Source organism: Rattus rattus, chromosome 7 (assembly GCF_011064425.1).
Source record: "Rattus rattus isolate New Zealand chromosome 7, Rrattus_CSIRO_v1, whole genome shotgun sequence".
Lineage (NCBI taxonomy): Eukaryota > Metazoa > Chordata > Mammalia > Rodentia > Muridae > Rattus > Rattus rattus.
Window position 1 is genome coordinate 66869804 of NC_046160.1, and position 14949 is coordinate 66884752.

General features: G+C 40.0%; 1 protein-coding gene across 7 annotated transcripts in view; it reads left to right on the plus strand.

Moving 5' to 3' along the window:
• Positions 1–14949, plus strand: part of Npas3 (neuronal PAS domain protein 3) — an 814553-nt gene that overhangs the window by 242184 nt on the left and 557420 nt on the right. For 5 of the 7 annotated variants that reach the window (XM_032907728.1, XM_032907729.1, XM_032907730.1 and 2 more), the window contains one exon: positions 8126–8370. In XM_032907728.1, the coding sequence (XP_032763619.1) occupies positions 8126–8370 (245 nt within the window). Of the gene's footprint in view, positions 1–8125; positions 8371–8481; positions 8533–14949 lie in introns of all 7 variants that reach the window. The other 2 variants (XM_032907733.1, XM_032907727.1) reach the window with 1 other exon arrangement.

Sequence of the window (14949 nt, forward strand, 5' to 3'; positions counted from 1 at the left end):
TTATTGGGCGGAGAGAAATTACTTGATAAAGCTGCAGGGGTTTTTTTCCTCCCCGTTACTATAAAACTGACAGTTGTGTACGTTGAAGTTGTAGGATTAAAAAAATACGAAGAACAAACCACTTTGATCCATGAGACTTTGGGCACACAACGAAGCACACGGTGAATAGCTTGGTCTTGCTGTGTTTCACTCGAGGGTTAGTCGATCCACGGTGAACATTGGTTGAAAGGGGCTGGGCAGGACGATCAGCTCTCTTTATTACTGTTCTAATGACTCATTCTGCAACGAGAGCCTCTTATTTAAAGTGGTAAGAATGAAAAAAGAAAAAACGCTCATTGGCCAAAACCAATTAATTTAATTATTAAGCTCAAACATACACAAGACATTCTCTGGAGATGATGGGAGCATTCCGATGGATGGCTTTAATCATTCTTCTGATCTAGTTTACCTCGAGTCAAAAGGGGCACTATGATCCCATCAGAATATGTTCTAGCGTAAGAACCGTATGCGTGCCTCTTGGCTTTGATGCCTCATGAAATGTCAGCGGTCACATATTCTGGACACTGTTTAGAAGCAATCAGTTCCACTATTTCCTTACATGTGGAAGCATGATGGTCATTTCACATATTAGCCGAGAAAAATAAAGCAGGATGAAGGTCAGACTGATTTAGCACGTCCAACACTCTTTGTCAGCTGAGCTTAATATATCCTGAGTTTGTGGAACAAATGAAATTTTGCTGCTGTTACAGTTTGCTTCCAAACAACCATTACAACTGGTTTCATATATTGTGTGCGCATCAGACCATCACACAGTGCATCTTCACTGACGTGTTGCTGTGGCGATGATCTACAGTGGCAATCTGCCATTTATATAAGGGCAAAATGTGCATCTATATTTAGTTGTGAAATTGGCCTATTATACTCCCGATGTTTACAGAGGCTAACATAAATTAATGATGACAGCTATGAGCAGTGCATTAGTTAAACAGCAGAGTTCTTACCTTGAACTCGAAGGTTCCAGTTTTAACATCTAGCGTGGATGATCCTGCTTGCTTCACGTGCTAAAGGAAGATTCCTGAAGTGATTGTGTTCTCTCGAACTTTGAAACACTTCCGTTTGTGAGCCTTGTCGTTCACACTTCCGCCAGGGGAGAGCTGTGTATCCATTTCTCAACTATGCTGCTTCGTATTTGCATTCATTCTGAAAAGACACCTGAAATCGCTTATTCCGCAGCCAGCTGACCTGATTGACTTTGAATTCTATGTGATGTCCGTGTGGGGATGACTGTTTTACTCTGCTTGAGGGGTCTCTATTGTATATTTTCCTTGAAAGGCCTTCCCATTCAGCTCATGTCAGGGCAAGTGTAGGTACTGGAGTAACTGTAGACTTTACCATTAACTATGACCAGAGATCTGACAAGTGTGCAGGTGTTCAAAGAGTTCATGAGTTAAAATGCCGAAGCCTTTGATGAATTTTTGATGGCTGCATTTTTAATACGGGTCTACCTCCTTCCTTTGAGGCTGCATGCCAGATTAATTGATAAATAGGAGTCTGTAGTTCTGGGTTCTCCTAAGCAAAACAAGTAGGAAAATCCATAAAATCTTGCCTGCCTGGCCCCTTAGAAGTACCTTATAAAGGCAAAATGTAAAGCCCTTTCCATCCCTCCTCTCTTCTCCTATAGTGGGATAACCAAACCCTGACAGGCTCTTTCAGAAAGACGACATGTTGGATTGTGAAACTTTCCAGAAAGTATTCAAACTGAGGCTTAGTGGTGAGGTTTCCGTGGAGAGGGGTAACATTGAACTGATAACGTTAATAGCAAAGGCAATCAATCAAAACATTTACATTACAAAATATAATTTTTTTGGCTTGATAATAGTGCTGCTGTTGATTCTTTAATCATTTTTACAGCCCAGTTGTTATCCCCCTCCCAGTCTGCCCTCCAACTGTTCCTCATCCCATCTCCCCTCAACCCCATAATCCCTCCAGTCTCCAAGAGGATGCCCCCACCCCTACCCAACAGACCTTCCCACTGCTTAGTGTCTCTAGTCTTTCCAGGGTTAAGTACCTCTTCTCTTACTGAGGCCAGACCAGTCAGTCCTCTGCTGTATGTGTGTTAGGGGCCTCATATCAGCTGGTGTATGCTGCCTTGTCTGTGACTCAGTGTTTGAGAGATCGCGAGGGTCCAGGTTCGTTGAAATGGCTGGCCTTCCTATGGGGTCTCCATCCTCCTCAGCTTCTTCCAGATTTTCCCTAATTCAACCAGAGGGGTCCCCAGCTTCTGTCTATTGGCTGGGTGTAAGTATCTACATCTGACTCTTTCAGCTGCTTGTTGGGCCTCTCAGAGGGCAGCCTTGCTAGGCTCCTGTTTGTAAGCACAACACAGCTTCAGTAATAATGTCGGGCCTTGAAGCCTAATGCCAATTTGGGCCAGTCACTGAACCTCCTTTCCCTCAATCTCTTCTTCATTTATGTCCATGCAGTTCATTTAGACAGGAACAATTTGAGTCAGAGTTTGTTTGACTGTGGAATGGCAACCCCATCCCTTCACTTGATGCCCTGTCTTTCTACTGGAGATGGACTTTATAAATTCCCTCTCCCCACTGTTGGGCATTTTATCTAGGGCCCCTCTCTTTAAGTCCTGAGTGTCTCTCACTTCCCAGGTCTCTGATACATTCTGGAGGGGCCCTACCTTCTATCTCTCAGGATTGCCTGTTTCCATTCTTTCTGCTGACCCTCAGGGCTTTACTCCTGCCCCTCCAATACCTGATCATGTTCCGCTTTCCCCTATTTGTCCCCTCTCCCACCCAGGTCCCTCCTGGTATGCAAAAACATGTCTCTGAACAGATCGCTGCAGAGGAAGGTGCCATCGGTTTATTTTGTGTCCCTATTGCTCTTCTGTGACTGTTGCATACACTTTAGTATTGTTCTTGTTGGCCTCTCCAGTAGTTTTATTTCAGTAGTTATTTAACCACTGTAATGACTTTGAAACCAAAAGAAATCAATTTATCAAGTCTAATGCTGATCAAACTCAAAAGCTGTCACTTCTTTATAATTCAATGAGTAACCAGTTCAAAGTTGCATCGTTCCCTGTAATGGACAAGCCCAATAAGTGACTGATACTCATAGCTAGCTCCGTGCATCGGGAAACTGACAGTGCCCTTTCATTAATTGTGATTGGGTTCTTCTATTCCCTCAGTTTCTGTATTAAATACAATCTCTCACTGTGCCATGACTCTTGGTGAGGAGTCTTGAAGGGCAGATTATGTCTGGTGGCCTGAGCTCTCCGTGGTCCTGGATTTGACCTCACTAGAACATTCAGATTAGTGAGCTCTGGAAGATATTTTGAAAGACTATCTTGCCAAGGCTGGACCCCCCCAGTGTAGGGTAATGTCAGGGCGGGGAAGCAGGAAGGGGGTAGTTGGGGAGGGGGAACACCCTTATAGTAGAAGGGAGAAGAATGGGATAGGGGGCTTATAGAAAGGAAACTGGAAAGGGAATAACATTTGAAATGTAAATTTAAAAAAATCCAATAAAAGAAAGAAAGAGCATCTTCCTTCCAATGGAACCTATATGCTTTTTTTTTTTAAATTAAAATGGCCAAAATGACTATAACCACTTAAAGTTTTCTACACATACTTTTCAAACTTCCTGATTAATCTATTCTCTTCATATTTATCACATGTTCATTTTTATACATGAACAAAATTACTTCTCCTACAGCCGAATCCCATGTTTGAGTATACTGAAAATGGCCATTCAGTCCCCTACCTAAAACTTTTTACAAACATCCAAGCTTACATTGTTAATTATATAGTTGTAAGTATGCCTGTAGCATAGGATAGACAGGTCCTAAGAACAATAAATATTATACAGAAAAGAAAGCTCAGTATCAGCAATAAAAGGGTATTGTTTTAGTCAGGTCAGTGAAAGGAGTATCTCAGTTATAAATGAGCATTTTGGACATTCAAAGAATCAAACGATCCATGTGGGATTCAATTGGTCTACCATTATATAACTTATACAGGAACTATACACATTTCATCAAAACTTTATGTCTAGCAAAGAGTAACAAAAGTACTTAGTGGTATCATCCCATTTTACAGATAAGAAACCCGAGGCATCAAAGTAAGCTTTGCACAGTTAATAAGTACCAGAGCAAGGATTAACACCAAATATTTTGGCTGAACATTTCTTTTTTTTCCCACATGGAGAGGTTTAATGAGAGAAGAAGAGCAGAAGAGAAGAAAGGCTGGCCATGGGCACGTGGGGGGAAAGGGGGATGGAGAGAGAAGGGGCAAGGACAAAGAGGGCATGAGAAGAGGAAGAGCAAGAGAGAGCAAGAGAGGACTTTTTTTGTTCTTCTAATAGGGACTGTAGATAACTGCTTAGTATTACCCTCAGTTGGAGTGATTGGATCCACTTGAAAATCTGAAAATCACTGACATTTCTCTTGAAAAATTAACACAGAAACACAATTCCGTGTATGATATTTGGTAGAAAAATATATGTATATGTATATAGAAAATGATGTCTTTTGAAATTATTTGTTGAGCTTGTTATTTGCTGACGATGATATTTTGTGCTGCAAATGATGGAGCAGTCACCAGGCAGAGTTGAGATTGTCTTTGCGGAGGATTAATGTGCTCTCTGTTTCTTCTATCCAGAATCCAAACTGAGCACAGTAGAGTGCTGGGATGTCTATATCCAGGAAGCCAATAATTATGGATCTGAGCTTTTGTCATGTTTTTGATGGGAGAGATAAGCACTTCTACACAACCAATATATGCTGCTTTTGTGTTTTAGAAATGCAGCCCAAATATTTTGTCTTGAACAAAATATACAGAAGCAAAGTTTATTTTAGGTTTTAACATGGTCCTTAATTCAATTTGAGAACTGATTACAGCAAGGCTCTACTTCATAAAACGGAGCAAAGGATTAATCCGCAAGCTGTGTTATTGTCTTAAGATCTTTAGTTTCATCTATTATACCAGACTCTCAACAGCCATTATAATCCTTTGACTGTATTTTATTGCTGTTGGCCTCAAAACCAATTACTACTTATTATAGACACAGCGCTGTCATTCTGAAAGTCTTCTGAGCTATGGTGCACGCATAATGATGTGATGTGGGAGCCATGGAAACCCTTTATTATTAAGATAGTGGCCAAGAACATGACTTCAGTAGAGGGTCTATTGTGTGTTAGAGTTGAGGGAAGTAGTGTGAGAAGGTGGCACAAAGATCAAGGAAGTAGTGTAGGTGCTTGTGAGGTTGTGAGGCTGTGTGTGTGTGTGTGTGTGTGTGTGTGTGTGTGTTTGTGCGCGCGCGCGCACGCGCATGCACGTGTGTGCACATATGTTAGTAACATACTCAGTGCTGGCATGGAAAAGTAAGTAAACGCTAAGTGTTCAGAGATGTCAGTATCTATTTGATTCTCCTCCCCTGAGGGGAAAGTGCTGTGTCCCTATCAACCCATTGGAAGCTACTAGTTGGTCTTTTTCAGTCTTGCCGTTTACTTCTCCTGATGTTATATTTTTACTGTTTTTATTAAACTATGTTTTAAAATTGTGCTTATTTTTATTGTAACATAGAAAAAGTATTAAATTCTTATGCATTTATAGGTACCATGTATAATAGTCAACACATGTAGGCATTGTATGACATTTAAATCAGATTAAACACTTATCTCTTTAAAACTTCATCATTTCTTTATGGTGGAATCTTTCAAAATGCTGTCTTCAGTCTTTTCTTACACAGTGCTCCATGGCTGTCTATAGTCACCACACCGTGCCTGTGCACCCCTGCCGCTGTGTTCTTCATTCCGAGCCAACTTTAACTTAGTGCCCATCCATCAACCTCTCCCTGTTCATTTCCCCCTCTCCTAGCATCCCCAGCCCTCAGGAGGATTAATTTTTCCCTTGGTTTATTGACAAGCCTATTCATTAATATCAATTTCAGAATAATTGCTTAATCATCCACTTTGCTTTAGTTGCATGGAGAAATTTCTAGTGTAAATATTAGGAATATTAATTAGATAATGAATGAATTCATTTATGATCATTTGGGTGACAAGGAAAATTACACAAAACATCCATGTAAAAACTGCCTTCCAAATTGGCCTCCCCAGTTATGGCCCAATTGTAAAATGAGTCACTGATCCAAAATTGACCATAACCTGCTTTATTGTCATGCACAGTTAAACAAAAGAAACTTTAATTAGTTAACGTATTAAAATTTGAAACTTTCTTATAAAAATTTAGATTCTTTTTTTTTAAATCTAGAAATGGCAACATGGGGAGTCTGGCCACATGAGTGGAAAGCTGAAATCATGTGTTATCTCTTAGTCAGGGTCGTTGGCCTTCGGTTTCCTGGTTCTCTTTACTTACTAAAAGTCCCTTCCTTCACCTTAAAGGTCCTAAAATCCCTGCTCTGGAACTTCATCATAGGCACTTAGTAAGCAAATGTCAGCTTAACCCTCCATTAGAGTTGTATTTATATGAGAACACAAAGAAAAGCGGTAAACTCCAAGAACTGCACCATCCCCTTCTCATGTCTGATACAACAAAACAAAACAAACAAAACAAGACAAAACAAACAAGGAAAATTTATCGTGTTCTTTGCACAGCCCACTTAGCTGTTGTCAGGTGAATTACTTGTATTATTCAAAGGGAGACCCAAGGTCCTCTGGTCTAAGATCTTTGTCTGGATCCTGGATAGACCTACACTATGCCCCATATTGATGCATCTGTAACTTACCTCGTTTTCATTAAGCCAATATTAAACGTTTGTAGATTCTATGAACTGATCACGATCCTGGGAAGTATGTGCTGTAATACAACTTTTCCTTACAAGTTACTCAGGTTTCTGCCTGAAGTTATCACCTGGATCATATTACAGGACAAATGCTCATGACTTACATGACTCAAAATGATAGCATTATTTGCCTAATATATACCTATTATTAAATAAGATATGTATGCATTCATGCACGCATGCATATATGTACGTATTTATTTATAACGAAGTGCTGCTTGGGCTCTTAACCCAGCAACTATCATGACATTTCTTAGGCTCTGCAGATATTCTGTAAGATCTTTGGGGTGTATGAAAAGTGTGTGTTTTCCCACTGTAAGCAATCCGAGGCTGCTCTAATGTGGCTTGGCAGATTATCCTTCATTTTTTATTTATGAAAAATGGAGCCAAACTGCTGAAACCGTTTTGATCTCTTTCTCCGGACTTCCTCCCTTGCATCCTTCCTCGTTGCTCCTTTTATTTCATGGGATTCCAGGATATGGATTTAAACATGTAAAATGTCTCCGTTCGGTAATGCGGATAGTCACCAGTTGTTTTATTAGTACCTTGATGCTGTGCATATAACCCAGTTAGTTATCACTAGGGTCTGAGCCTGAATACATTGCTCATCCGATACAAAGCAAGGAGAATGACCCAGAGGAGACGGTTTTCCCACCAGACCCACACACGGCTTCGGTGGTACCAGATTCTGCTCTCAGCAATGTGAGCAACACTTCAAACAGAAATGCACATGAATAGTTAAAGGAAAATTCTGGATCCAACCTGTTGCCTCCTCTGTGAAGTAATATGTCTATAATGTCTATAAATTTTAATAACCCAGACAGAGCTTATCTTTCAACATAAAACTCATGCTATCTGGAAGCTTGACTCTTTGGTGGCAGTGCCTCCTCTAGTCTTTGAGACTCTAGCCCTATGCTGATACGGGCCTGTTGGTGTGGTTACAGTGTTCTCTTATCAAGTGGACACCAAGACCATTTGCAGCCTGTATTTTCAGCGTGACACTTCCATCATGTGACTGAGATAAAGATCCTTGTAGAGGGCTAAGGACACTGGAGCACTGTCCCAGCTGATTCTGTCAAAGTGACTTGCACGGGTGTTTACCTTCATTCTCCAAGACGATAACTGAAACAAAACTTGCGAAGTCTTTCCTTTGGTGGTTAAATCTAGTGGAATAAGACAAATCTTGAGGTTTGGTATAGGAACACAACATTACAAGTTGAGTCTTAAACTGCTTGTGGCTATAACAGCATGCCTTGGCGGAAAGGAGATGGAACCACATGTTCTAAACCCTTTCCTACCTCTTTGTTTCCAGTTTACAAGCACTGAGAAAGGAGAAATCCAGAGATGCTGCTCGCTCCCGCCGGGGAAAAGAAAACTTTGAGTTCTATGAATTGGCCAAGCTCTTGCCTCTTCCTGCCGCCATCACCAGCCAGCTCGACAAGGCGTCCATCATTCGACTTACAATTAGTTATCTCAAGATGAGGGACTTTGCCAACCAAGGGGACCCTCCATGGAACCTGAGGATGGAAGGCCCTCCACCAAACACCTCTGTAAAAGGTAGGTCTTCGGCCACTGCTTTGTCTGGATTAGGGTGCTCTGTCCGTGCCTCTGGAATGAAATGTTCACCAGCATCCTCTCTTCTTTTCCTGCATATCAAATCCTTTAAAGGGATTCAAATGTGGAAATCTGAACTCTGCATGAGAAAGACACCATGTGAAGGTGAAATAAATCTCTTCTATTTCTATTTTGCTTTAGAAAAGTCTGCTCGCCTAAACATTCTTTTACATTATATAAGATTTTATGGAAGTTGGGATGAAATAATTTCCGTGTGTTCTCATTTGTGCTGTATGAATACATGCTCCTTCTTAACAACTGGTGTACGGGGAGTGATGGGGACCACAGACGGAGCTAGTGTGTTCTGTGTTAAGTGAACAAAGGCAGGGAGAGGGCCAGGCCCAGCCAGAGCAGGTGGTTTTGAACTCATGATTTTATTGACGTTGAAAATCAATCCATCTATTAATTTTTCAAAGTTTTCTATGGACATGTTGGCTGAAATTTATGAATACAAACATATTTTTTTCAAATCCTTGACATAGTTATTCTTAAAATTATGTTTTAGTAGTAGGTTTGTCCCTCTGAAGATTAAATTTTAGAATTTTCTTGTTTCCTGAACCTTCTAAAATTTAAGGGCATTTTTAGTGTTCAAATATGCATGAATTAATTGATGTATACATTATTGGTGATTGATTTTCTTTTCTTAAGGGTATATTATTCATAGTGGCTGGTAGAAAAATCTCTTGAGATTCTCATGTCCTAACGTTATATCAGGAAACTTTGCAAGCATCAGATGAGAACAGACTAATGAGGTGCAGATGATTTCACCTGTGGGCAAAAGGCAAATTAAGTTCTTTTCTTTAAGATTTATTTTTATTATTTTAATTATATGTATGTATGTGTGTGGGGGGAGCTATGTACATGTGAGTGGGACTACCCTGGGAGGCAAGAGGCCTTAGACCTCCCTGGATCCCAAATTACAAGTAGTTGTAAATTGCCCTGTGACCTGGGATCAAACTCAGGTCCTCTTAAATGATGAGGGATGGCTAGCTCCAGTTTTTGTGAGATTCAGGGTGAGACAGGGTTTCACTATATAGACCTGGCTATTCTGGACCTCACTGTTCAGACCAAGTTCTCAGACTCCTAGAGATCTGCTTACTTCTGCCTACCAAGTGCTGAGATTAAAGGCCCATGCCACTATGCCTATCCAAAATGATTCTTAGGTGACTTCGTATTGCCAGCTACCACTGGGGAAGTCCTTGTAGCTTTGGTTGTGTTGGGGAAGTTGTTGGAAAGAGTGCCGGTGAAGTGCTGTAACCTTTTGTTTGAATTCTGATCAAACTGAAGCATCAGTTGTGACTATGACTGCTTGTCATTGCGTGCTCAGAGCTGTGATCACACATATGTGAATCACTTAGTTTGACAATTCCTAGTCACAAGCTTTGACCTTAGAAGCCCTCCAATGCTCAGAGTATCCCATCATGATACCACAGTGAGAAAGCTTTGTGGCATGCCTGTATGCAATTATGAAGAATAAGATATAAGCTTATATTAAGGCGGCACACATAGGGATATGTACATAGGGATATGCGAGCAATAAATGACTTTTGGCTCTTTTCTTTCAGATATTTTATGTATATGCAAACATTCCAATATCTGAAATCTGTGACATTTCTAGCTGCCAACATTTCAGATGAGAGAGACAGGTTTCATCTGTAACAAAGCATTGTACTCATGGGAGAAAGGGAAGTTGACATAAAGTCCCACTTCTGACCAAGAAACTGTTTGCATTTGATACCAGCTGGAAAAGGGAAAGTTGAATTTTCTCCAGTGGAGTAGCACTGAGTATATCAACCCATTCCGAGGAACAGTTGGCCAACACAAAGTGGACTTCATGCTTTTTATGTGATTTTTTCCCCCATTTGTTGTTTGCTTGTCTTTTTTATTCTCTTTGTTTATTTTGTTTTGAAGTTGGATGGGCAGGGATTTTAGGGAAGGAGAAATGTGATTAGAATATGTTAAGAAATTAGATAATAAAAAAGAATTGTGCTCTGGTTGAGAGAGGAAAATTAGAATTTGGTTTTCTTCATGTTATTTTCCTCTTGAGCAGGGTTGACAAAATTTCCTATAAGGGAACTTAGAGTAAATATTTTTGGCTTTGGAATCTACTCAGACCTTCTCTAACAAACACACACCAAAAGTCCCCCTCATGGGTAGGACATTAACATGACAACATTGATCACACATTCCTGTTGGCTGTTCTGCCTTTGAGAATGTAAATTATCAACTTGGTGACACACAAATGCATGTCCTAGATACCATAGTGACCCTGAAATTTCACAAAATATTTGTATAAGTGTGTTAGGTAAACTGTTTACTCTAGGTCAGGCATGATTATCTTTATGTTTTGTTGGAATAATGTGAAAGGAACAGATAAGTTTGGTGAATCAAAAACCACACAGTGTAAAAATATATTATTTAATTTTATATAAATTGATAGACTGGACTTATATTTATTTGCTTAGTACAGCTATAATTTGCTTTCATTTTGAATGAATTTAAAGTGAAAAGGCTCTCTTGGTAGAGATGGAAGCCAAAATAGAAAAAAGAATGATGACTATATGGTCTGTTCATTCAGTTCTTGTATAATGAAACAACTTATATTTGGAGCTGTGGTCTTTTTCAGATGTGTACCTTTAGATCATTTAGGAATATTGACTTATTTTACACAGATGAGAGATGAGTTTGCAGTGAATTGATAACAGACCTAAGACCAGAATCAGTGCTATAAACAATATTCAATTCGTGTCATAATTATCAAGCATTCCAGGTGAGAATTTTGTCAGGCATAGACTGTAACTGCCAATTGATTTTTCACTGTGTGTCTTTCAGTCAGTTCAGCTATGTAATTACCTGGTATGATTAAGATGGGTAGGAAGATAGGGCATGGTCACATCTCCCGTGGGTGCTCCCAGTCTAAGCAAGGGTGTGTGGTACCACTGATGTCCACAGGGAGGTTCCGATGGTTGCTGAGCCTAGAAGGAGATAATAAATCTTAGTTAATGATTATGGTGGAGCATGGAAATTGATACATGTTCATTACTAATAAACTTACAACAGACTAGAGCTGAAGATGTCAGCTCAAGTGACTCCATCCTATCTATACTGGCTCTCCTGAGTCTTTAGGATGCAGGAATACTTCCTGTGAGCTGGCACTGCTGTAGAATATGCACACAGCTTATTGCTTTATCCTAGTTCTTTAATGCAAAACTGCTACTCATTTCGATCAAATAGTCATGAAACAACAACATCAAAAGAGATTCATTTTAATTTATTAAGGTCTTCTATGTTGTGCCCTTGAAGAAGTTCATATGGATAAACAAGCTTATATAAATAGCCTGCAGCATCCTGTGAAGTGCAGTTCATAATCCAACCATAAAACAGACAGACATTATACTTTGAGCCTCTCCAGACAGCCTCTTGAATAAACCTTAAACCTAAAGGCATTTTGAAATTTATATGAAAAGTACTCACACTGTGTAGGCAACATTTTTTTAATGTGATGAGTTGATCATGCTAATAATTAAATTTCAAAGCTGAAATTTAAATTTGTCCCACACAACTATGTCGAATTTTAATCATTTTAATTTGCTGCCTCCGAAAGGTCTTTTTCTCTGCCCGGCATTCATCACATCCTTTCTTAGCAGTCTATAAAGGTTGATGAGTTTGTTGTGTGATGCCCATTGTATACAGATTATTACAAGTTATGCTTGTAGGGGGAACACTCAGGTGACAGTGTGTAAGATGTCCCGAGTCAATTACTTCATGGAAATGATATGTTAAGCAATTGGATGGCAACAGATAGTTTTTTCTATTATTTTAGAAATACCTGCATTGTTATAGTACAGATCAAGTCTACAATGAACATTATGCATTATTCACGAAATGACCAGGCGTTCTCGGCAGTGTTTCAGCTAAATAACTGATGATTGTAACCTTTAAAGAAATCTCATTGTGGTGACTGTTGCTAAATCACTTCTCCATTCATAGTAATCTCTATTTAGAGGCTATCTGGAAACCATTACATCTTTTATTAATCTTAAAAGCAATGGCTGCTGATTTGACATTTACTAAAACTAGATAAATTTTCCGTCCTTCTAATATCATGGACTTCAGTCCATTTTTGGAGTATGTCTCTTGCAACTCAATTAATCTGAGGGTATTTGCCATTGTACACCTGAGTTTTTATTTCAATTCAAACATTACGGAGTTTTAAATGATAATTTGCCTTCGTATGTGGCAGAGGATGGTGCTGAATATGTAAAATGGATGGCAGCCTTAGACTGCAGAGGAGCAATTGGGAAACATGCAAGACAGCTGCTGATTAAAGAGCTTTTCTATCTTTATAAAATTTTACTTCAAAGAGTCTCAAGACTCTTCATCAGCAAGGAGCACTGGCTGTTCTTGCAGAGAATCCAGTTTGGTTCCCAGCACCCACATGGTGGCTTGCAGCCATCTCTAACTCCAGACCCAGGGGACCCAACATCCTCTTCTGGCCTACATGTGAGCCAGGCGTGCATGTGTTGAAGAGTCATACATGGAGACTGAGTATGCATGCGTGTGAGGAGAAACTGGCAGGGCTCCATTAAATTATGCTATCTGTTCATATTCAAATGTCAAACTCATACCTAGACAGTTGTCCCTAGCGATCATTCCTTTGGCGTAATCATGTGAAGTAATGGGTACGGTCATGGCTTATTTTGGTTGTGGGAGAGGTACGGGCCTTCCAAGGTGCTCTGAGCATGTCTTCTCCATCTGCACAGCCAGGAAGCTTTTCCTCTTACTGTTCTGGCATTTCGGTGTATGCTGATAAGCGTTTGCTTCTAGCAGATGACACTCATGCTTGAACAACATGCACACTCCCTTCTTCTGAAACCCTGCCAGATGAATGTTGGTTTGTTCTTCTGAACTCAGGCCTGTGGCATTCCTTGTTTTTCTTTTCACATAGGCAAGGGTTTCAGGACCAAGGGTGAGTTCTTGTTAGATTTTAAGATGAAGCTTCCTTAGAGATGGACGAGCAAGTTTAGCAATGGGAACCTGGCACTTACTTGGCTCTTGTTCTTGCCTCCATTCTCCTCAGGAGACTGAGGGACTCACTCTGGTCTCTAGTTCCATCAGCCTCCGTCCAAAGTTGCTTGTGGCATCACATGGGGACATGCCTAGAGGCAGGGCTGCCAGTGTTTGTTGCTGTTTGTTTGAGCAATTTGTGCCTGGCCTTAGTAGCCCATGGAAATCTAATATCATGTAGTTGTTGTTCTCAGGTATGCCTCCAGGAAGCCTTTTTAGTGACGTGCTACCCTTTTCTGTGTGTATCTGAGGTTACTGTTTCTGTGAGGAGGTCATTTAAAAACTAATATTTGATTTGACTTGATATGATGGTTGGACAAGCAATATATATATATGCTGCCCTGCTTGCCCAGGCTCCTTCTCTCATAGAGCAATATTTTTGACAAATAGGGGAAAATGATGGAAAGAATATATCTCTAAGATTCTTTTGGAGTTTCACATTATCATGAAAAGTTTTCATTGTCTACATGTGTGGACTGTGACATATGGATAATTATAACATAATTTAGCATGAAAAGTATATATTATGTAACATTTCTGATTTTTTATGTATGTGTGTGTGTGCGCGTGCGTGCCTCTGTGTGTGTGTGTGTGTGTGTGTGTGTGTGTATGTGTGTTGCTATATGTTATTTTTTGACTCATTGGCCCCATTTCTTGTGTGTATTTTGCGATTGAACACCTAGAATTCTTTTCAACCTCAAACCTGAAGGAAAGCTTATTTTGAAGAATTATCGCTGAGAATGTGTGACGATCAAGGGGTGCCTGACAGTTATTTACAAGGAACAGCTGATCTCATATTCATAGTGCAGTGGTATAGGGCCACTTATGCCAACATGGCTTGAGTCAGAGCAAGGCAAGTCCATGGCCAGCAACTCTCACTGGACCTCTTTGGGAAGCTACCATAAAGAAACATGGCTAAGACATGGATACATTTTAAAAACACAAGACTTATTAAAATATTCTCCCCATGGTATTAGTTCTTGTACTTCATTCTTGTCTTTTGGATTCATTTTTTCCAAAATAAAAAAATTGGATACCTGGAGGGAAGAAGGGTGGGTTTCTGGAATGCGAGAACAGAAAATGAACATGAGCTCCATCTGCCTTCTGTCCACTATCATCTGTTTTCCCAATAGCAGTCAGTGCTGCAAGACATCTGTGTGTGTTCTCATATATGTCTCTATTATACTGAAATGTCCTCTTAGTAGGAACACACACACACACACACACACACACACACACACACACACACTCCCTTTCCCCCTCATCTAGGACAAGTGCTGTAGCTAGCTAGCTTTTCCATAACAAAGACTACCAAGAGAAAACTGTAACACATTCACTTTAATCAAATTTTTTGTGACCCTGAAAGCCTTCAATAAAGAAGATCTGAAGACTATTATTCTTATCTCCAGGCTCAGTGAAGACTGGACAGAATGTATGGATATGACTAGTTGGAAG